The sequence below is a fragment of the Dermacentor albipictus genome, chromosome 7 (genome assembly GCF_038994185.2).
Source record: "Dermacentor albipictus isolate Rhodes 1998 colony chromosome 7, USDA_Dalb.pri_finalv2, whole genome shotgun sequence".
In the NCBI taxonomy this organism is placed as follows: domain Eukaryota; kingdom Metazoa; phylum Arthropoda; class Arachnida; order Ixodida; family Ixodidae; genus Dermacentor; species Dermacentor albipictus.
In genome coordinates, this window is record NC_091827.1 from 67,045,273 (window position 1) to 67,069,329 (window position 24,057).

Consider the following 24,057-nt stretch of genomic DNA (forward strand, 5'->3'; position numbering starts at 1 on the left):
GGGAGGTGGCAGCGTATGTGATTGATCCGCTTCCTCTTACTTATCTTGCAGGGGCTAGCCGAATTCTCGGCGGCGTGCAACGGAATGTCAAAAATGCCTCCAGAATGTACTCTCAGCAAAGGAGAGTTTGTAATGTGATGTCACATACGTGTCGAAAGGGATCAATAACGTTATAGTGCCATGGAAAATGATTTTATTACACGCAAATAAATACGTGCTCAGCGGCCGCTCCCAGTATAGTTAGTGCCAGAGCAACAGTTTGGCAGGCATATTTTATTCCTGTCAGGACGGTGCAGCCTCCGGCTATTCAGAAAAAAATTCAATTTCGTTCGGCATATTAATGCGTCTTTAACGCGTACATATCACGTTGGCGTCATGAGTTTTCGCAGTTTGGTGACGTCGCCTGACAGACAGGCGAAATGGGCGCAACCCAAAGACGTTAGCCCGTTTCCTAATAACAAGATCAGCCGGGACTGCGGAGCTCGCAACACCGATCAAAATCCTCAGCGTACACCCAAGTGCATGTTGTGTGGTGTACAGAGGACAAGAGGACAGTACAGTACAGTACAATACAAGCTTTGTCCACAGAGGACAAAGCTTGTACTGCCATATACAAAACGCCGTTTGCTATACGAAGACGCCTCGGAGAACGCCGAGCAGCACAGCAATCAGCCCTTCAATCACATTTCCCGTCCCTGGAGACCAAGCACCGGTCCCGGCCCCGCTCCGTCTCCAAACCCAGAGTGGGCCGTTCCAGATCAAGATCCACGTCGATTCCAGGAGCCAGACATACCTCAGAAAAGGTGAGCTTCGCAGAGGCCCTGACGGGAGTCTCGCGAAAGGGTCACGTAAAATCCCCCCGTTGCCTAAACCCAACACATACAACACAGCCATCGAACACCTTAAGAAAGAAAACGCAGGTATGCGCGATTTAATACAAACCCAACCCACACCCAAAACCCCAGAACCCGCTAGCAACAGCCAGCCCGAAGTCTCAAGACCAGCCAATGAAAACGAGCCCTCCAAGGAGGAGCTCTGGGCCATGTACGTTCCGAAGTCAAGGACATGCTCGTAACACTTGAAAGTACGGTAGAAACTTTACACAATTCTCTAATCGCCCTTATGCGCAGAGTCACCGCCATGGAAGCTAATACTCAAACCCTTTTCACACAAACCGCTTCCACCGCTCAAGCCGAAGCCCTGGACACAACTGGAACCATCGCCACCACCCTGCCACCTGTGGCATCCCCTATCTTTCATCATGGCACACACTAACACTGACACAACGTTCTGGCAGTGGAACTGCCGAGGCTACCTCTTGAAACAATCCGATCTCCGTCAACACCTCCGTACTACTTCACGCCAACCCGACGTAATTTTACTCCAGGAAACACACGACACTCCGGTCAACCTTCCCAGATATCAACCTTTCACGCGAACAACGCTCCACACGGAGTCTCCACACTCGTCCGAAAAAGAGTTCTACAATATCTACAATACTCCATTTCAACGCAATAGCCGATTTTTAACCGTGTTCAAGAATGCCCTGAATATCGCATGTAGCAGCCCCCTCATCATCGGAAGCTACTTCAATCTTCCGCACACAGGAGGCGGTTACAGACACAACTCTGCTGCAGGTTGTAACCTATGGCAAGACTCCCATGAACTCGCGCTTGCACTCATTACTGACCCAGCTTTCCCCTCTCGCCTCGGCACTTCCCCTGAACGACACACGACACCGCACCTCACTTTCACCAAAAACGCAGACAACGGCCGTTGGCGCAACACCCAACGCGACCTCGGGAGTGATCACTCTATCATCGAGATTACTCTCCCACACCTAACAGCTGTTACGATAAGAACAAGGGACTTTACTTGGACGGACTGGGATGCGTTTCGTAAACGTCGTGTAACAGCAACAACGGACACTCTCATTACCGACATAGAATCATGGCCATGCGTTCTAGAGTCTGACACTAAATCGGCCACCCGCGCATGGACAGCAGATTCGCCCACCTTATCGAGGCCAAAATATCCATCCTCTCTAGATGGAACGGACAACGGCTCAATAGAAGACTCATACGCAAGGTCCCACTTCTGAACCAGGAAATCTAGCACACTTCCATGTTCTAAGTCAACAGCAACGGACAGAGCTCTGTAACTCTATAGATGGGCATCTCCACACAACCCCCGCTCGTGTAAAATCCTGAAACATTTGCTTGATAGCACCACCACCTGCTCATATCAACAAGATTGCCTCACCAAGCTTTTATTCACAGAAAGCACGACGCATGACCAAGACCATGTTAAGAATACCTTATGCCAAAAGTACATCCCATCTGGGCCCACTCAACTTCCCGGGCCATACACGGGGACCTCCAACCCTACCCGTGATGAAGATTTCAGCGTGGCAGAGATTCATGCTGCCCTGCGCAAGCTGAACGCCAGGCCCACATAGCGTTACGAATAAAACACTAAGAAATCTAGGTGACCTCTCGGTGAAACAAGCCTCCGAATACATCTACAACTGTTGATGGCAAGAATCTATCCCTCCGACATAGAAAACAGCCTAAGTAATTCTCATCCCCAAACCCGCTAAGCCATCTAGCCTCTCCAATCTCCGGCCCATCTCGCTAACTTCATGTGTAGGCAAGGTCATGGAGCACGCAGTCCTAACCCGTGTAAACACTCACCTATAGGACGCATCTGTTTACCCACACTCAATAATTGGCTTTAGAATGCATCTTTCCACCCAAAACGCTATGCTCCAAATTCAGCATCAAATCCTAGATGGACTATCCCGTCACACGAAAGCTATCTGGGGCCTCAACCTTGAGCGCGCCTTCGATAACATCAGGCACACCACCATCCTCGAACGCATCTCCTTGCTCAGCCTTGGATAATGCACTTACAACTACGCAAGAGACTTTCTATTCCATCAGAAGGCCTTAGTCTTGGTCGGAGAAATTCGGTCGGAGGAACTCTCCCTCGGCAGCAGGGGCACACCGCAAGGCTCTGCCATTTCTCCAATACTGTTTAATCTGGTAATGCTCCGATTAGCCCAAGAACTACAAAAACTCGACGGCATTGAACACACCATATACGCCGACGACATTACAATCAGAGCTGCAAGGGGTAGTGACGGCCAAATCTAAACTGCCCTACAAGACGCCATTGACGTCGTAGAAAATTATCTTCAAGGAATGGGACTCCTCTGTTCTCCTGAAAAGCCGGAGCTTCTCCTATACCACCCAACATTCCGTGGACGCCTCCCACGGGGCTCCACGAATAAGCGCCAATGCGAAGAAATCAAACTCCACCTCAGGGATGGCAGACCCATACCTGTGGTCCCTAGCATCCACGCTCTTGGTATGACCACAGAAGCCAATGGAGCCAACTCTACGGCTATCTCCAAGATCCTTCGACTGACCGCTAATACATCCAGATTGCTGAAACGGGTGACCAACCGACGAGGGGGTATAAAGGAAGAAAGCCTCATCCGGCTTGTCTAATCTTTTATCATCCGTCACATTGCTTATGCTGCGCCCTTTTTCAACTGGTAAAAGCTGAAAAGACTAAACTGGACATCATCATCAAAGGAGCCTATAAGCAGGCCTTAGGACTACCCATCCGCACCAGCACGGGACTTCTACTACAATTAGGTATCCACAACACGCTGGACGAGTTAATCGAAGCGCAATGACGATCCCAACTGGAGCGGCTTACCTTCACGGAAACAGGCCGCAACATTCTAACCGAGCTTGACATCAAATACCACAGCCAACATGGAGAAAAACACCCAATACCACGCGACATTCAACAATGGATACACGCCGACCTTATTCCCAAAAACGTGCACGTGGACCACAACAAAGAATGCACGAAGGCACGAGCTACCTCCCTCATCAAAGCTTGTGCCAAGAGCGTGGGCGCAACTTCGTCGACGCAGCTCAATAGCAAGATTGACGTCGCTTTGAAGCGGTTAACACAGCATCGGCTTGCTCCGAGATGCTGCCAGCATCGTTACCCAAAATGCCGAGACGGCCGAGCAAGTGGCCATCACCCTGGCCACTCTTGACCCAGCCTATCCCACCATACTGAGTGATTCTCGCACAGCAATCAACAACTACATCAAGGGTCGTATTTCTCAACAAACACTGGGTAACTTACAACAAGCCCCGCATTCATCTGAAAATCAAATCACCCTAGCCTGGATCCGAGCACACGCCGGTGATCTCCACCCGAATCTTAGCAACCCCAACGAGGTTACACACTCCATAGCACGAGGACTCGTCAACCATGCCGGAGACGGTGCAGGCGCATCCGCAGGATGCGACCGCCTTGCAAGATACAACGACCTTGCGAAGTCATATTATCTCGAAAGAAAAACCTTCCCCACCCCCCACCGCAAATTATACAGAGCACAGGCACCTTTTGCCGGTTACAGACCAATACATACCCCTCCCACACGCGCTATCACATCATATACCCCGATATCTACCCAAGCCACACGTGCAAGGTCTGTAAAATACAATCAGCAACCCTACCCCACATGCTATGGGAGTGCAAACATCAATACCCAGACATTAATCTCGGGACCCTCTCGTCGAGATGGCACGCCGCCCTGCGCATCTCCCATCTCGATGACCAGACTGGGCTACCCAGCAGGCTTACGAAGCGGCGAAAAGGCAAGACCTCGACGTCCCACCTTTGGACGCTTAAGCCCAGCCGATTAAACTGCTGGTTCTTATTAAAGTTTACTCTCTCTCTCGTTCGGCCTAATCATGCATAATCAGTGTACACACATGATATCAGATGGGCGTTTTCGTGACGTCGCGAAACAGACAGGCGAAGCGGGGCTGGTCCGAAAATATTTTGAGCAATCATGGAAGGCTGATTGCAGAATGGCAATACAAAGGTTTGGAACAGTTCATGAAGGCATATATTAGGAACGCAATACACTACGTTGCAGACCGAGGCGACTGCTCTTGGAGCCAATGGCAACACTGTTTCGCGCGCATGTTATCTTAAGCAAACACCATTCTAGGACTGGGTTCTTCAGTGGCATCTTGCAATGTAATTTTAAGAATGCTTTGCAGCCCTAAATGTAGAGAAAAGTTGTGAAAGAATTTAGTGCAGCGAAATAGTCTTTTATTTAAGAACTCTCAAGGAGACTTTTATTTAAACAGCTTGAATCTTTTGTTTATGTTATGATCTTTCGTACTTCTGACAGGGAGGCTCCTTTTGCTTGCTCGCTCAATCTTTTGTTTCTTTAATACCTTGTTTTCTTGCCTTATTTTTTCTTAGTGGCACCAGCTGCTGCCACCAACCATGTTTTTCTTTTAAAAGCGACGCTTTTCCTTGCGCATATCGGCGGGTTTCGTGACCATGGATACGGCCTGGCCTTTTCCTTGAGTAAGGAGGCCAATGATCTGAACGGAACACGCACACCTCGCGCTCCGCTGGGTTCCCTGCTGCACCGTCAGACTTCGACCATCCGCGGCTGCAGGGTAACGAGGAGGTACATTTTCCTGCGCATAAAACGCACTCGAATTTCACTACTTACGCACGCGCATGCTGCCTCTGAAAGCACGATGCGTTCAAGGCGTCCGTCGTTATAGGTGTGTTCGGTCGCGCGACTGCCCCAGAAAGGCGGTGGTCCCGGGTTCGATTCCCAGACCAGGACGAATTTTCCTTCAACTGCGAGGCTTTTATTTCGAGGAACTCGTATGGGTTTCCAAGTGTAGCAGTTCCTACGATTGGGTGGATGTCTCGTTTTACGTTTATTAATGAAGCTAAACATGTAACGATACCCGACAGGATCAAAAGCTTTCACTTGGTCGAGCAATAGGAAACAGTCTGAAATGAGTGTCCTATAAGCAAAGGTAAAACGATCCTTTGTCTATGCTAAATATGAAAGGCTTGATCGCCTTGGTATGCTACACATTTGCCTCTTGTCGATTATGTCTAGAAGGAGTCCTCTCATTTTTCTGGGGTATTTTTCTAGCATTGCCGAGGCTATATTGTTATCCACATTTAGCACTGTATCGGCCGCTAAGAGAGTGGGTCTCAGGCCTGGCCACCTCGCCTTGGGAAGAGGACAATACGGCTATCGCGGAAGTAATCTGGCCGAGCGCCATATTCTGTGAACTTATCAATACTGGACGAAAGAGCTTCGTTGACAGTATCCAAAAAGCGCACGCTATGCGACGTACGGACAAAGTACGATGGTTGGCGCTCTATGGCCACTTCTGGCCCTTGCGCTAATTAACTCGAATCATCATCGTCGAAGTACGATGGTCGGGGATGCGGGCGGTACCCGAGTCTTGGTATGGGATTCGCCACTCTCACAGTAACAACTTAATTGTGCAGGAAAGAGGAATTTGTCTAGTTTATTCGCTGACCAGCATCTTTCCAAATTTGGCCTCAATACGCCATGGTTCAGCTGTATCCGCCCATCGGAAACACGGAACCGCTGAGTGAGGCGACCTGACCCCCGTGTTCCTCGACGGAAGCATCCGGGTCTGCGAGTGTCGCGGGCTTCTTTTAAGGAATTGTCCGACTGTGAACGCCGGGTAAGTCTCCAATATACAGGTGTCTAATTATTATAAAATTTCTGTGGAATTGGAACGACATGAGGGCGCATATATCGCTAATGCTATCACCCGTCTCGTGTTTAGCCAAAAATCGACTGGCAACGTGCGCCCGTCCACCCCAGGAGGGATATTCTGTAAGGGTCCACCTAGTGGACTGTCCATTTCGGCTGCTGCTGATGTGCTGATTGGATGAAGATGTGCGAGCGAGGAGGAGACGAGTGGCCCCAGCCAATCAGCAGCGGTTGCAATGGACAGGCCACTAGGGGGACCTTTCAGAATACCCCCTCCCACCCAGGTGTACAATGTGCCGTATTTCAAAACTGAAGGTTTAACGACACCACTCCCACGCCGAAACACATGATTTGTCAAGGTGAACCGTCAAAGTGTCAAGGCGTCAAGTCAGCAACGGCAACACGGGCGGTAAAGTCCGATACGTCAAGCCATGCATGCCCAAAAATTATACACTTGCAAAAACGAAAACACGCTGATTCCCGGCAGTCGCGTGAAGTGGAACACCTCTCTCTGTTTGTCGAACGCCCGGAACCCTGTAACATGCAGAGCGCGGAAATACACCTTCCTCATGATGCAAGCGAAAAGCGTCTCCATGCTACACGCCTAGATAACGATGTGCTCAACTTTCTCGTAACTTTTCGTTTACTCTCTTTCTACGAACCCCAAAGGTCTGTTTTTGTTCTATAAGTCGGTTTATTATATCGTGTTTATATGTGCGCATTCCTTCTACCTTAGGAAGCAGATAGTTGACTTTACTTACTGGATGCTTTAACGATAAATTGCGCTGTTCGCGGCACAATGGCATCGGCTGGGATAGGCAAGCCTCGTCTCTCGCACGACGTCTGCTGAGGATGGGGGCGGTGGCCTCGAATCACCTGAAGGCGTGACCTGTAGGCAGACCCGTTGGTTGAGCCGACGACTTCGTGAACTGTGAAGCCTGCTGTCTGGCTGGTTCCGTGTTCTGAAGAAGAGGTTGTGCCACTTGAGTCTACCTCTGTCGCACTGGCCTCGGTACTGTTCCTTTCAGAAAAGGGTACCGGTGAAATTCACTAGGGTTGAGGATTGGGCGACTTGGTGTTTCATTCTAAAACTGGTACAGCGCAATATACAACGTAAGTTGTTCGTATGTTGCACTGTGCCAGTCTTAGAGTACTGGTGGAAACTCTTCGTCTTCTGAGCTGTCTGAAGCTTCGGGTTGCAGTTGTTCTGCATTGACACAGGTCCACCTATTGAAACAGTGCCTATCCACGCAGGTAGAAGCCAACGCGGGCTCCCCGCTGTTCAGGATCAAGCTGCTACCGAAACCGTCCAGCAAGAGCCGCTTCGAGCGCAAGCCTTCGTGCCGCACGCGCAGTCCGGGCGACGAACGCAACAAGCCTGGAGCCTGTGCCGTTCTCGTGGGATCCAATTGGATCGCCGCGAGCAGCGGCATTCCCGGATCCCCCATGACGGGCACGCCACGCTGGCCATTTAGGAAGTGCGGAGAAGCCGGTGGTTGAATTAAATGCGCACTACACATCTCTCGGTATTGGCAATCTTTTGGCAGAAAACCGTATACCATGGCTGCGTCACGCCGTTGAAACCGACACTGCTACCACTGTCGGACAAAGATGAAGTCTTACAGAGTCCATGCGACACTGTACTCAAGTATGTATGTACTTTGAAATAAGGCAACAAATCCAGTAGAAACACAACCTCGGTAGCTGTTTTAGAGGTGTAGTGCCCCGCCATCGTCAACAACTAATTTATCCAGATCAAACGCGAAAGCTAATTCCCGCTAACGCGGTTCGTTCACGTGGATTCCCGCTTTGCACAAACGTTACCTAAACGCCGACTACCTGGTAGGTGGCGATTTCACCGCCAATCATCCGCAGTGGGGCTGTGATTATCCCACACCCCGTGTAACGGCACTCATACGGCAAATACGACCACATCTCACTCGATGACCGCGGAAACTAGCTGTCAAACGCTGGAGTGTGGAAATGCGGAAGCAGCAGCGAGCGAATTAGTCCTCGTGCTGCGTCTCGCATCAACGCGAATTAAGCCGCGAAAACACAGTACGTGACGGACTCTGTCCCCGTCTCAGACGGGTTTTAAGATATGCGGCCTGGGTGGTCGGGTACGACCGCCCGGCACGCCCGGAATAAAACACACCCTCCCTTCCTAACCTCCCTCAAGAACTTCGCGCGCGATAGAACACGGCGCGCTTTTTTTGCCGTTCTCCACACATCTGTGCGCGAGATTGACACGCAGGGTGTCACTCGCACGTACAGCACAGGTCGCGAGGCGACGATATTATTGCTATTGGACTTTATACGGAACCTCACGGTGAGGCGGACGGCAGAAATGCGCCTGGAGTCTCCATATAGTTGCTATGGCAATAAAAGTGGTTGCACAACGTGCGCACGTAAAAGTCTGCCTTGTAATGTGCAGCAGCCCATCGGCTACGAGAGGTTAACGTACCGGGTTTTTCGAGCGGAGAGCTGCACCATAGCTACACTTTCTGCCATTTCATTACTGATTCACGGCGTAGTTTTTCGGGCCAGACTTCGTACCTACGCTTAAGTACTGAAATATTTTACGACGGCGTACCTTCGGAAAATAACATAACAAAAGGGTGACAGAAGAATTTGACTGCTCTTATAGCCAAGGCACCTCTTCTTTGCGTGCGTGTTATCTCAGGCAAACACCGCTCTGGGACTGGTTTTCTCCGGATATTTTGCAAGGTAATCTTAAGAGTGCGTCGCAGGCTCGCCAGTAGAGAAAACTTGTGAAATAATTTGGCGCAGCAAAGCACTCCTTTATTTACGGACTCTGAAAGCCCTTTCCTTCTACGAAAAATTTGAATTTCTTATTTTAATTATTACTTTTCGTACTTATTACAGGGATAGTTCTAACTGCCTGCTCACTCATTTGTGCTTTTGTTTGTTACCTTGTTTTTTTGCCTTTCCTTCTGTTGCTGCCACTGGCTGCTGCCAGCAAGCGTACTTTTTAAAAAGCGAACCTTTTCTTTGCAAGCTCGGAAGGTTTCGTGACCGTGGCTGCGGCCCTGCTTTATCCTTGAAGAATAGGCCAACCACTCGCAACGGAGCAAGCACGCCGCGCACTCCGCTGGCTTCCTTGCAGTACCAGCAGGCTCTGCGCATCCGCGGCTGCATTGCAGTGAAGTGAACGCTTCTTGCGGATAGAATGGATTCGAATTTAGCCACGTACGCCCGCGTATCTGCTGCCTCTCAGAGCATGATGCGTTCAGGGCATCCGTCGTTCAAGGTGTGTTCCCCCGGGCTTGTGTGCGCGCGTTTGTGAGGTTGTATGTGTGTGTGCGTGAGTTTGTGTGTATGTACCCATGAGCACTAAACGCAGCTTCGCTGTATATAAATTCCAACTCGTTGTATCTGTTGCGATTCCTTTTCCGGTCTCATTGTCCCATTATTGCTGATGACTCACTTCGCGAACTTCTGAGACAGGCCTCACTCGTTGGAGCGCGTCTCGCAAGGACACATATAAACTTTCTCGCGCTCCAATAAAGACGCGAATGGTGTTTCGAAAGCTTTTTCTAAAATATATACGTTTCTGTAATTGGTAATGATGATATAAGCGGTTCTATGGCGCAAGGGAGAATAATGGCGAAAGAGTGCCAATAAATAGTCTAATGTAGTAGATGGTTTGGTCTATACCAACGTTAAATCTATAGCGGGGCTGTATAGAAGCCAAACATTGTTGTTGCTGGGAAGTGGGTAAAGTATATACGCGTTAAAATATTAACAATGTCCGGTGAAGTGTGTGACTGAAGTGAGATATATGGTTTGAATGATTGAAATACTGCAAAACATCAATGTCAACACCACTGCTGCCCCGTCGAGGCGCAAGCACGTGTAGGCACGTACTCCACCAAACTCTACTATCTCTGTTATCGCAGCAGACGCCTCTTGTGGGAGGAGGCGCTACGAATCTTGTGGGCTAATTACATGCAACACAACTACATTTATAAAAGTTAAAGCAGCTTTGGCACTGAAAGACGGTTCCGCACTAAGAAACATTGTTGGATGGAGAGGAGTATGCTGCTGAAAAGCTGCAGGAAAATGCTTTCTTCTCTCAGCTTCTGCCTCCCGCCACTCCAGCAAGACATGCAGTACGTTCAGCCGCTAGCTACGTCTACCTCAAATGGGAGGTTCGACGCCAGCCTCCCATATGTGTGCCCTATTCTCAATCAACAAAATAGGACATTTGTTGGTCGCACTTTTGCTTTGGACGGCCAATTACATACACGTGGCTTGATTAAATTGAGCTTATTCACGGTACCTTTTTCGCAGATGGTTTGCCAAAAACGTCTGGACTTTTTCCATAAACATGACTTCAAGTCTGTAGCAGGAATAGCTACAGAAAATTCGAAGGCTCCCTTTGCTGTGGACGTACCAAGTTTGACGGCAACCATATCACCCGCAATGCCTCTAAAGCAGGCTGGAGACAAGTCGGTGGGGGAATATGGCATAGGATCGAGGAATAGCAGGGGAGAGTTATTTGTAGAGTCTGCAGAACAGAATAATGTGCAGATAACGAATACTTTCTCCTGCAAGTGCGATAGCCGAAAGTGGACGTGGAGGAGCCCGAATGGCGAGAGTAGAAATGAAATAGACTTTATACTCTGTGCTAACCCTGGCATCCTACAAGCTGTGGACGTGCTCGGCAAGGTGCGCTGCAGTGACGATAGGATGGTAGGAACTCGAATGAGTCTAGACTTGAGGAGGAAACGGAAAAAACTGGTACATAAGAAGCCGATCAATGAGTTAGCGGTAAGAGGGAAAATAGAGGAATTCCGGATCAAGCTACAGAACAGGTATTCGGTCTTAGCTCAGGAAGAGGACCTTAGTGTTCAAGATAGGAAGGACAATCTTAAGGGCATCATTAAAGAATGTGCAATAGAAGTCGGTGGTAACTGCGTTAGACAGCCTGCCAGTAAGCTATCGCAGGAGACGAAAGACGTGATCAAGAAACGCCAATGTATGAAAGCCCCTAACCCTACAGCTAGAATACAACTGGCCGAACTGACCGTCTAATATTTGATTTATTTCGTAGTTGCATGATCTGCGTTTTTCTATCGCGTCGAGTTCGAGTGAGTAACGGTACCACGCAGCCTTATAATAGTCCTAACAGAAGTAGTGCTCCACGTCACCCTGGCACAAAGATTCTATTCAAGCGCCCATACTTCTGTGATGCTTTCGGAATCTGTGAGAAGACATGTTCATGCGCCATAAATGGCTTCTCGATGCAGTTTCGCCGAGATCAATGCGTACGCACAAAGTACGATGGTTGGGACTCTTTGGCCACTTCTGGCCCTTGCACCAATAAACTACAATCGTCATCGTCGAACTACGATGGTCGGAGACGCGGGTGGTATACCGCGCCTTAGTGTGGGATTTACCACTTTCAAAGTGACAACATAATTCTGCGGGAAAAGGGAATTTACGCAGTCTATTTGCTGACCAGCATCTTTCCAAAGTTGGCCTCAATGCGTCATCGTTCAGCTGTCTCCACCCATCGGAAACACGGAACTGCTGAGTGAGGCGACGTAACGCCCGTGTTCCTCGACGGGAGGGTTCGCGTCTGCGAGTGTCGCGGCCTTCGTTTAAGGAAGAGCCCGACTGTGAACGCCGGTTAAGTCTCCAACATACAGGTGTTCAGGGATTATAAAAATTCCATGGCATTGTACTGACATAAGGGTGCCTATATCGCTAGTGCTCTGACCCGTCTCATGTTTATTGAAAAATCGACTGGTGACATGCGCCTGTGCGTTCAAGGTGTACAATGTGCTCTATTTCATAAGTGAGGGTCTCAGGATCGACACCACTCCCACGCCGAGGAGGAGGAATAGGAAATAAAGAGAGAAGACAGGGAGATTAACAAGAAATGCGACTGGTTGGCTACCCTAGTCTGGGGGACCGGAAAGATGGAATAGAAAGACAAGATAGAGAGGGGGACGGGAGAGGGGGGAAGCCGTGGTGAGACGTGATTTTCAAGGTGAAGAAATCAATGACGGCACAACGGACCATGAAGTTTGATACATCAAGCCATGTCCAAAAATTGTACTCATGCAAAAAAAGAGCAAACACGCTGATGCCTGGCGCTCGCGCGAAGTGGAACGCCTCTCTCTGTCGAAGGCCTGGAACCCTGCAACATGCAGACCACGGAAATACACATTCGTCATGATGCAAGCGAAAAGCGTCTCCATGTTACTCGCCTAGATAAGGGTTCCGCTCACTGATGCGGAACCCGATGTGCTTAACCTTTTCGTAGCTTTGCGTTTACTCTCTTTCTACGAACCGCTCGAGTCCGTTTCTGTTATATATATCTGTTTATTATATCTTGTTTACATGTGTGCATTGATTCTACCTTCGACTTCACTTACTGGGTACTTGAAGGACAATTCCGTTGTTCGCGGCAGAATGGTATCCGCTAGGATAGGCAAGTCTCGTCTCTCGTACGGAATGTGCTGAGGCTGGGGGTGATGACCTCGAATTACCGGAGGCGACCTGGCGGTAGATTCGTTGGTTGAGCCGACGACTTCGTGCGCTGTCAAGGCGACTAGCTGTCTGGCAGGTTCCGTGTTCAGAAGGAGATGTTGCGCCACTTGATTGAGTCTGCCTCTGTTGCGCTCGCCTCGCTAGGGCTTTTCTCAGAAAAGGGGTCTGGCGAAAACTCTTCGTCTTCTGATCTGTATGAAGATTCCCTCTGAAGTGGTTCTCGATTGACATAGGTCCACCTATTGAAACAATGTTTCACCAGACAGGTGGAGGCCAACGCGGGCTCCCCGCTGTTCAGGATCAAGCTGTTACTGAAACCGTCCAGCGAGAGTTACTTCGAGCGCATGGAAACCGCAGTGCCATACGGGCAGCCCAGGCCATGAACGCAACAAGCACGGAGCGTGTGCCGGTCTCGTTAGCTTCAATTGGATCGCCACCAGCAGTAAACATTCCCGAATTCCCTATGAATGGCCCCATGGTGGGGCCATTCATAGGATGGGAACTGGCCGCTTGGGAACTGGCCGCTTCATAAGCGGCCATTCATAGGATGGCCGCTTGGGAACTGGGGAGAAGACGGTGGCTGAAATAAACGCGGAGTAGAGAGCCCTCGGCATTGGCACTTTTTTTGGCAGAATGCCTCATCTCCACACCATGGCTGTTTGACGCCGTTGAAACAGACACTGCTACCATTGTTGGAGAAAGATGAAGTCTGACAGGGCCCGTGCGGCACTGCACTCAAGTATATGTACTTCGATATAAGGCAAGTAATCTAGGTGAAACACAACCTCAGTAGATGTTTTAGAGGTGTAGTGCCCTGTCATCGTCAACAACTAATTTATCCAGATCAAACACTTAAAAAGCTAAAAAAATGAGCGATAGACGTGTTAATTTAGACAATGTATACACTCGTTCACATGTATTCGCGTTTTGCACAAATGTTGCACAAACGACGACTTCTGATTGGTGGCGATTTCAACGAAAAGCATCCGCCGCGGGGCTATGAGTAACACAAGCCCAGTGTAACCGCACTCAGAGAAGCTGTGTAGACAACTGACTTAGTGGAGCTCGCAAATGACACCCACTGCCGCACACCCGTGGCGCTGCATAGTGGTCAACGTAATGCCACCTTAGATCTAACGTTGTCCTCACCAGCCTGGTTGAAGGACCGGCGAGGCGATCCTGATCTCTGGGGTGGCGACCACTATATTTGGTGGATTACTTTAAACATGGGACGAAAACGTGTGGCCGGGGGTACTGCACGAACGCTCGATGGGATGCCTACAGACGGTAATTTGCGGAGAAAACCAAGACTCCATCCCTACGAGAAGGGGCATCGCGCATCTTCCGCATGGCCACTCCTGAGACGGAGGTAAGACCTGATGCTCCGGCACCGCAAAAACACGTGCTAAAATTTTGGGAGGCGTGCAAACAAGCACATTTGACTTACGCATAAGATTGCCGAAGACATCGCGACCATGTGTGACTTCAAGGTCGCACTACCATCACCAGAACATACGTCAAGTGCATGTATCGGGAATGTTAGAGCCAGCATTGCTCTTCACTAAACGAAAAAACTGGACTCCGGAAGGGGTAGTAGACGTTCGAGGCGACAACAAATCAGCGTAAAACACGTAGTGCTATTTCAAACGTCTTTCTTGAAAGTGGCCAGTCACTCAGCCAGCTCCAAGATAATGTCGCGAAGATGTGTTCTTTTCCCAACCGTTGAGGCACCTGAACGCCGAGAATCACCGGAAAACGTCGGCAGTGACCGACGATGGCCTCCAGGCCCTATTGTCACTTTTGACTTCGAACAGGCACTTTCTTCTACCAACGCGTGTTGCGCTTCAGGCCATGACGCCGTGATGTAGGCACCACCGCGGAATCTTGAAGAATACGGAAAGCAGCAGCCTCCGGGTGAGATTCACACAGTGTGCGTCAATGGTGAAATTCAAGCACGATGGAAGCATTCGATAGTTACACCGATACAGAAATGAAACAGCCAGATATACTATCGAACATGTTGCCCCTATCGTCAGTTATGCTTGCGAGCTGGCAGCCCATGGCCCTGACACGCATATAGCACTTTCTAGAAACAGAGGGTCAATTCCATCAACCACAGATAGGGTTTCGACTAAATCTTGGCGCTCAAGCAAGCATCCTGCTCGTGAAGCAAGGCGTACTGTGTCGAAAGGAACTCGGTCGAGTAAACCGCCACCGAGCATCCTTGTGGTTGTTAACCTCCCAAAAGATTTCGAAATGTGACGCACGAGGACATGATCGAGCCAGCACAGAGACCGCCCACTCAACTTTGACCCCTCCTTCCTTCAATACCGTCGTTTTTCCGTACAGGTAAACGGAGACGTCGGGAAGGTCTACCGAAACATCGGGGGAGTGGGGGGCGAGAGCCACAAGCCGCCACGCTGTCGCCCCCTGCTCTTTAACTCTGATAGGTCTGGCTGAGCGATTAGAGGCGATTTCTGAACTGGGTTTCACAATTTACGTGGATGACGTAACGCTATGGGCTTCGTCACGACCGAGTAACGATCAGCAAGGGATCCAGCAGGCGGCACTTGCCGTAATTGTCCACTGCCTACACGCAATCTGGTATGGGGTCATCTCCAGAGAAGACCATGTACTTGGGGATCCAAGACTTAGTACAGGGCGAAGCAGCTCACCACACAAGGCGCACCATAGCAGCGAGAGGAAAAACCAGATCGCATCCTCGGGATACCTATTCACCCCAAAGACCCACTCTATGCGTGGCTCGTTCACCTTCGTCGGACCTGGCACAAGACTATTCACCTCATAAAACTGATCTGCTTCCGCAGGAGTGCAACAAGCACCAACGTATACCAAAATGTTGTTCATGCTTTGATGAAATCCCGAGCGATATATATGAAGCACGCTGTCAGGATCTGCTTGATCGGACACCCTGGGCAGTGCTGGGTACTTCACAGAACACCTCCACGCGTCATCACGACGCTTCCGAAACACACACGTGTCGAGAATCTACATCGATATGCTCCGTTGCCTACTTTCCGCGCAACCATGGATGCATCGGGGGCAGGCCACGACGAACGCCCGATGACCAACCCTTGCAAGAATTTATCGTTTTCATAGGAAGTTTGACGTTCAATGCTACAATAAATTCTTTGCACCCTCTCCTTCAGCTGTTCCGGCATCGTCTTGGCTGAAATATTTTTTTCATCTCCAAGACTTCTCTCAAAATTCGGTGAATGTATGACTTTCTCAAACCAAAGGCATCTGATATAATTCTAACAGCCACTTGGCGGTCAATCTGCACGAGAGAATACATCCACGCTATCGACATGTTTTCATCTTCGCACGGGGCTAGTTGGCGACTGTTCGCCGCTGTCCATTTCAACACGAAACTAAACGAAGCAGCAGTTTCTCTCGAAAGGCCAAGCATCGATTGTGATAGCAAATGTGTGGAGAGCTATACGCAGAAAGAATACTAGGTTTATAGGCCGTATAAACTTGTAGATATAGAATGCCTAATTAAATGAAAATGCATTGTTTCACACGTGCACATGCAAATATGAACACATCTCACTCGACAACCGGGGAAACTCGCTGTCCAACGCAGGAGTGAGGAAGCGCGGCCGCAGCAGCGATCGAATTCGCCTTCGTTCCACGTCTAACATCAACGCGAACTGAGTCGTGAAAACATATTGCCCGGTGGACTGTCCCCGTCGCAGATGGCTTGCAAGGCACAGCGGCCCAGTTCAATGAACGCGGCTGCCCGTGCAGCCCGAAGTAGAACGCTCTCTCTTTCCGTCCCCTCCCCTCGGAGATTAGCGCGCGACGGAAGACGGTGCGTTTCCTCCCCGCTCTCCTCGCTTGCGTGCGCGAGATTGAGCAGCGATATGCGGCTCACCCTCGCACATTCTCACTCACACATGCAGCACACGGCGCTCCGCGACGATCTTATTAGAGAGTTTTAGCCCAGCGGGTTTACGGCCAGCGGAGCGGAGCGGGCGAGCGGAGACGCGACTGCGCATGCGCACCACGCTGAGGCGGCCAGCGGTTTTACGGAGCAGCGTTTACGCCCGCTGGAAAGCACTCCCCAGCGGAGGGTATACGCAGCGCGCGAGCGTGCGTAAGGGCGCGTGGGCGTGTATGGGAAATGCAAGACGGCAGCCGCGAACATGAACGCCGGCAGTTCTGCATCGAAGACGGCGACTGCCGCGCTGATCCGTACATTAGTACTCAGTACATTATTAACAAATAATGCACTGAGAACATGTAATATATCTTTATTCAACATTTCTTCCATAATAAAAGCAAGCTTAATTCAATTTCATTTCTCAGTAACTCCTATTCCAACCACTAGGTGGGGCAGCAGAGCGCCCCGCTCTTTACCCCGCTCGAGCGGGTGATCCGCTGGGCTAAAATTCTTTTTTCGCGAGCCGCTCCGCTGGCGCAACGGTGGAGACCGCTCCGCTCCGCTGGCCGTAAACCCGCTGGGCTGAAACTCTCTATTACCTTTGCATTTGATACGGAACCTCATGGTGAGGCCCACGGCAGAAATGCCCCGGAGGGTTCGTATAATTGCTATGGAAATAAAAGTGGGTGCGAGAAGTGCGCGCACAAAATTCTGCCTTGTAATGTACAGCAGTCAGGCCAGTACTAGAAGTTCACCTGGTTTTTCAAGCCCAGGGGCAACACCATAGGCACATTTCTCATGTCACTGCTCATTCACTGAGCGAATCTCTGGTGCAGACCTCGTACCAATGCTGAAATAGTTTACGAAGGCGTAAATTCGAAAAGTAATGTCCCGCTGGAAGCCTTTTTGCACTGCAGCGCTACACCAAATGTACACTTCCCATGTCATAGCTGAGTTACTGAGTGAATTTTTGGCGCAGACCTCATAGCATTACTGAAATGCTGAAATAGTTTCCGAAGGCGTGAATTCGGAAAGTAATCTCAAGCTGCAAGCCTATTTGCACTGCAGAGGCTCCACTGTATGTGTACTTCCCATGTATTTGCTGTTACAGTGAACTTTTGAGGCAGACCTCGTACCAATGCTGAAAGAGTTTACAAAGGCATATATTTCGGAGGTAATACCCAGCCAGAAGCCTCTCTGCACTGCTATTTGAGCAGTGAGACCTCCGTTTTCCATGAACGTTATCTTAAGCAAACACAGTTCTCGATCTGCTGTTCGCAGTAGCATTTCTCATTGTAATATTAAGAATACCCAGCAGCCTGAACTGTGGAAAGACCTAATGGAAGGATTTGGTGCAGCAAAAGAATCTTTTATTAACGCACTCCGAACGAGACTTCCATTTAAACAGCGTGAATTTCTTGTTTGTATCACCACCTTCCGTACTTATGACTGGGAGAGTACCATTATAACTGCTTGCCTGCTCATTGGCTTGTTTCTTTAGTAACTTGTTTTCTTGCGTTGTTTTCTCTTGGTGGCACCAGCCACTGCCACCAACCGTACTTTATTCAAGCAGGATTGGGTACGAGCTAGTTGGTATTCCATTGTACACATCACTTACAGTGCGTCTTCGTCGTTCTTTCGCTCCTGTGTCTATATGTACGCACTGTCAGAGATAGATTTTTAAACTTTCGTGACCGTGGATGCAGCCTGGCTTTTCCATTGATGAACAAAGAAGCCAACCGATCTATGCGGAGCATGCATGCCACGCGCTCCGCTGGGTTCCCTGCAGCACCAGCAGCCATCGACCATCCGCGGCTGGGGGTAATACGGAAGTAAACGCTTCTTGCCGTTAGAATGCATTCGAATGTCGCTACGTACGCGCGCGCACGCTGCCTCTGAAACCACGATGGGTTCAAGGCGTCCGCCATTCGAGGTGTGTTCGCTCGCGCTTGTGCGCGCACGTTTGAGTGTGTGTATGTGTGTTTGTGTGCGTGTGTATAGGGGCGTTGTCACTGAGAGAAAGCTTCGCTTTATATGCATTCCAACTTGTTGGATCTGCTGCTATTCATTTTGTGGTTTCAGTTCCCCACTTTTGCTGATGACTCCCTTCATTAAATTCTGAGACAGGCCTCAATCGTGGGAGTGCAGCATATGAGAATGCACATAAACTTTCATGCGCTCAAGGAAATGCGCAAATGGGGTCGTGCAACCTTTTCCTAAGATAGTTACATTTCCGCAATTTCTAATCGTTAAGAACGCCTGCATGAACCATATCAAACCGGTCCGAACTATTATAATGTTGCTCCAAAGCTGATCCTCAGCCAAACCTGAAAATTTGCGGAAGCCTCAGCGCAAAGCTCAACCCAACCCGAAAACTTTCCAGCCGGATAGAGTGGATAACCGGATACCCGTTACTGCGGTAAACAACCACAGTTTAGCTAAAAGTGACACAGGTCTGTGTTTGCTCAGGTCGTTTTTGTAACCTTGTTGGTGCATAACGATAACTTTTGCTTTCTTCATTTGTAGTGGCAACACAGCCGTGTCTAAAGACTGAGTATATATGTCAGTTAGTGCAAGGCTAATTACTTATTTATTTATTACATCCTGCAGGCCAATGTGGTCCAAGCAGGACGGTTAATACAATTTAAATATATCTGTATTGCGAAAAAACACACACACAAAACAAAGAACAAGAAAAAAGAAACATGATAGCATCTGAGGCAACAACAACAACAAAAAAAAACATTATCGTTTAGCCACACAGTGCGTCCTAAGGTTCTGTTAATCTATTCCAGTCGGCACATAATGCGGAAGAAAAAGGAAAACCTATAAATGTTTGCTCTTGCAAAGCAAGGGGATAGAAAGTGTATCAGGTAATGTCGGGTAGGTCTTGTAGGTACTGGGAAAACAAACTGTTTGATCAATAGCCATTTTACCGTTAACATATGAGCTTAAGAAACTAGGACTTTCAACTTTCGCCTTAACAGACCGAGTTTGCTTTGAGCAGAACCAACAAGGTTTTCAATGTGTTCGTTCAAATTCAAAATGTGCCTGATTGTGACCCCGACATACTTAAGCTTACTAACATGTTGAAGTCGGCTATTATTTATTCTGTAAGGAAAAGACAACGGGATTATCTTGTTAGATACAGTCATGTAAGCTGATTTTTTGAAATTAATTTTCATGTCTCACGTAACACACCTGTGAGAAATTATTTGCAAGCATACGTTAAACAACACTTGATCCTGGACATTCTTAGCGCGACAGTAAGCAAGGCAATAATCCGCAAATAGACGCAGTTCAAGGTTAGGATGCAAGTCATTAGCAATGTCATTTACATATAATAGAAACAAAATTGGTCGTAAAACCGAACCCTGTGGCAGCCCAGATAAAACAGGTAAGGAAGATGATCTTTCGCCTGCTATTTGAACATATGGCTTTCTATTTGTAAGGTGAGCATAGATTAATTTGACAATTTCTGTATTAACTCCAACTTTATACAATTCGTCAATAAGTTTTGTGCGACACATCCGGTCAAAAGCCTTGAGAAATCAATTGCTATAACATCAATTTGTTCCTTGTTAATTGCGGCGCCAAAACCATGAGACACCTCAAAAAGCTGCGTCACTGTTGACAGACGATGGCGAAAGCCATGCTGCTTGCTGGAGAATAAGTTGTTATTTTCTATATACTAAACCAGACCTTTCGATATTATGTGTTCTAACATTTCACACGCGAAGCATGTAATGGAAATTGGCCGATAGTTCTCCGCCAATAACCTATTTCCCACTTTAAAGGTAGGTACGATGCGTGCAAGGAGCCAATCTTCTGGCACACCTCCGCTAGGAAATGGCATTGGAAAAATTCTAGACAAAAAATCTGATATTCATCCACAATAATTAACGCCTTAGAAACTCATTGGGTATTCCATCGGGGCCTGAATATGTTTTGATATCCAGTTTTAACAACAATGCTAGAATGCCTGCACGTAGAACCAGATAAGTATTTCCAGTATCTTTAAGGCGAGTTTTGCAAGTAACCCATCAGCGTTGTTGAAAAACCTGCCACCTTCGCATCTTTCAATTCTTTTCTAACTTGCGTACTGAGACTGGCTATTTCTGCACGTCGCCATGGCATCCTTTAACGCGCACAATTAAGTCACCGATTCAAATGAATAATGTTTCTAGTTACCCATGTACTGAGTTTTCTTATGCGCTTGATTTTCTTGGGCACATCTTGGTCTAAACAGGTGAGAACAACTTATACAAAGTATCTCCAAACCGTATTTGTGTCTTTATCAACCGGCACATTATCAAGAGCACGTTCCAAGTATTCAGTCCGACTAAAGTTATACACACATACAGAGGAATTTTTTTTCTAATGGCGTGTTACCAATACATAAAATTGCTACTACTGTTTTATGATCTGATATCCCATCCACAATTTTAATCAAATGTTCCGTTAGTCAAAAATAATAATCCAGCATAGATTGATTTTGCCCTGTGTCCTGTGGTCGGCTCATGAACTACCTGAACCAAGTTATGCTTAAGCATAATCTCGAAGATATTATCAGCGCTAGGCTTTTCCACTGGCCCCGTAATTCTCACATCCCAATCGACCCCTGGTAAATTAATATCCCCTGCTAGAATAATTCTACTTCTGGCACTCCGTATGTTATTTAAATGCTTGTCGAGCACATACAAAAATTCAAGAGGGTTTCCGGGGGCTCTGTAGATAACGTCAACTATCAAAATGGTATTGCCAAGAAATAGTTTGCACCACACACTTTCATGCCTGTTTATGGATGACACAGTTCCATATCTGAGTGCTTTTTTTTTTCACTAGAAGAGCCACGCCACCGCCTCGTGCTGTTCTATGATTGCGGACAACATCGTAAGTGCTTGGAAAATACCTTATCGTCTTTCACGTCACTGTGCAGCCACGTTTCTGTTATGGAAATAAGCTCTGCGTCGTGAAGCAACGACAAGAATTGAAGCTGTTCTACCTTATTCACTATGCTCCATGCATTAATGTTCAGTAACCTTATTTTGGGCTGCCTTCCGCGTCAGCCAACATTTTCGGTGGCAGGTGGTCGTTCACTGCGCAGTCTCGCGCACACATTCTCCTCAAAGTCCCATATGCAAGCAATGCTATTGATAAAAAGCTTGTCGTAAAGAAGACTGACCTTTGCGTCATCGAGTTTATCATTCTGAGCCGATATCCAATCTAGTCTTCTTTTGGTTTCTCGTTCTTCGCTTCTATTCGTTTTTCCGGCGAATAGTCGTCAGAAACACTAATTTTCGTTGCTTTGAGTTTTTTGCAATGCTTAAACATTACCACATTTTCATTGTAATTGTACAATGTTAAGATAACAGGTCTATCGCGTGATGGTTTCTTTTGACCAAGCCTATGTATTTATTCAACTGAAGAAATCGTTGCGCCAAGTTTGTCTGAAAAAAATATTTTTTACAACTTGCAGCTCGATGTGTCCATGCATTTCGTTTTCAGTCTAGCGAACACCAAGTACAATAACATTATTCCGTCGTGCCCGGTCTCCAAATCAGTTAGTCGGTGTTGTTGATGCTGAACTGTTCGCTTAATGTCTTCACCGTTCTTTCTAGAATTTCCACCCGAGCACATTGATTCGTAATTTTACCTAGGCTCTCTTCTAAATTAGCGAGCCTGTTGTAAATTGAATTTGCTTATCCAAAATATGTTTCAGCATTTCTTCCAACCTTGGCCCCGGGTTTGTCTCTACATCCCTCGGAAGCAAGACCTTTAACTCTAACCACGACAGGCTCAAAACTTCAAAACACTTCACATGGAGTGGCAGCACCAACAGAGATAGGCAAGCTGACCGTAGTCTTGATACATGAGAGTAATAACCCACCTGTAAGACAAGCCATGCTTGGCTATGCACCATTTCCGCTGCCATGCTGCCGCCCTCACTGACGGTAGCCGAGTGCATTGTTGGCTTTATATGCCTGCTGTCCGTTGCTGATGTCACTATTGCTTGACAATCCAATTGGCTCATCCAGGTGACGTCCACCGTTGCTGAACTGGCCTCCGCACTGCCGACGATAAGCGGCAGAATCTGTAAGACAAGCCATGCGTGGTTATGCGCTATTGCCGCTGCCGTGTTGTCGCGCCCACTTTAGCAATAGTTGCTATTGTTGCTATTTAGCAATAGCAACAATAACGCCGAAGAAAATATTGGGCTACAAGTCAGGACCACAAGTCAATTTGGTTTTCAGATTTAACACCATTCCGATTTCACCCTGTGATGATATAAACCAACCTGGGATGATAAAAATGCCCCAAGAGGCATATTCACACGTGAACTCGCTTTCGAAAACACCCCAGTATTAAAATAATCAGTGATAACCTGTTGACCTGTAACAAAGTTACCATAAACCTAAACCTGGGTCACTTGCGTGTCTGCATTGCTCAAGTAATTCCAAATTATTTTTGCTTCGGTTTTAATAAGGTTAGGTAAAGTTGTAAAAAAGAAGTCCTCAGACTCGCACACTGCATGTGTGGGAGCATTTTTGATATCAATAATAACAATAGGATTAGGAGCAGACCTTCTAGCCTTTTTAGTTCCCACTTTATATGAATAAACTGTCGCGTTATCCCGGGTGTATGTTTGTGCACTTTCTTTCGCTTGTTTGGCACAAACCTATTCAAACAATAATTGCACATATCAGCAAACATTTGCCATAGAAAAAATACGTTATCATGCTCTTTAACAAAATCACTAAGGCTATTTTCCATATGCGCAATCACAGAAGCATCATCAGCTGTTTCGTAATCTCTTAAATAGCATATGCAAGTAGTTTTATCTATCACATATTTCTTCTTTTGTTCTATTATTTGATGTGTTACTTAAGGTCTCACATAGGGAATATGTTTCATTTAAGACCGAATGGGTCTTCACTATTGCTCACTTTCATTTGTTTCAAATTTGACAGCACTTCGGCATAACTACAAGAAGGAAGAAATGCGCTACTAAGGTGGTTAC

General features: G+C 47.9%; 1 protein-coding gene across 2 annotated transcripts in view; it reads right to left on the bottom strand.

Annotated features, from left to right (window-relative positions):
• Positions 1–24,057, bottom strand: part of LOC139048005 (uncharacterized) — a 353,724-nt gene that overhangs the window by 14,607 nt on the left and 315,060 nt on the right. For both annotated transcript variants that reach the window (XM_070522327.1, XM_070522326.1), the window contains one exon: positions 22,927–23,130. In XM_070522327.1, the coding sequence (XP_070378428.1) occupies positions 22,927–23,130 (204 nt within the window). The remainder of the gene's footprint in view (positions 1–22,926; positions 23,131–24,057) is intronic.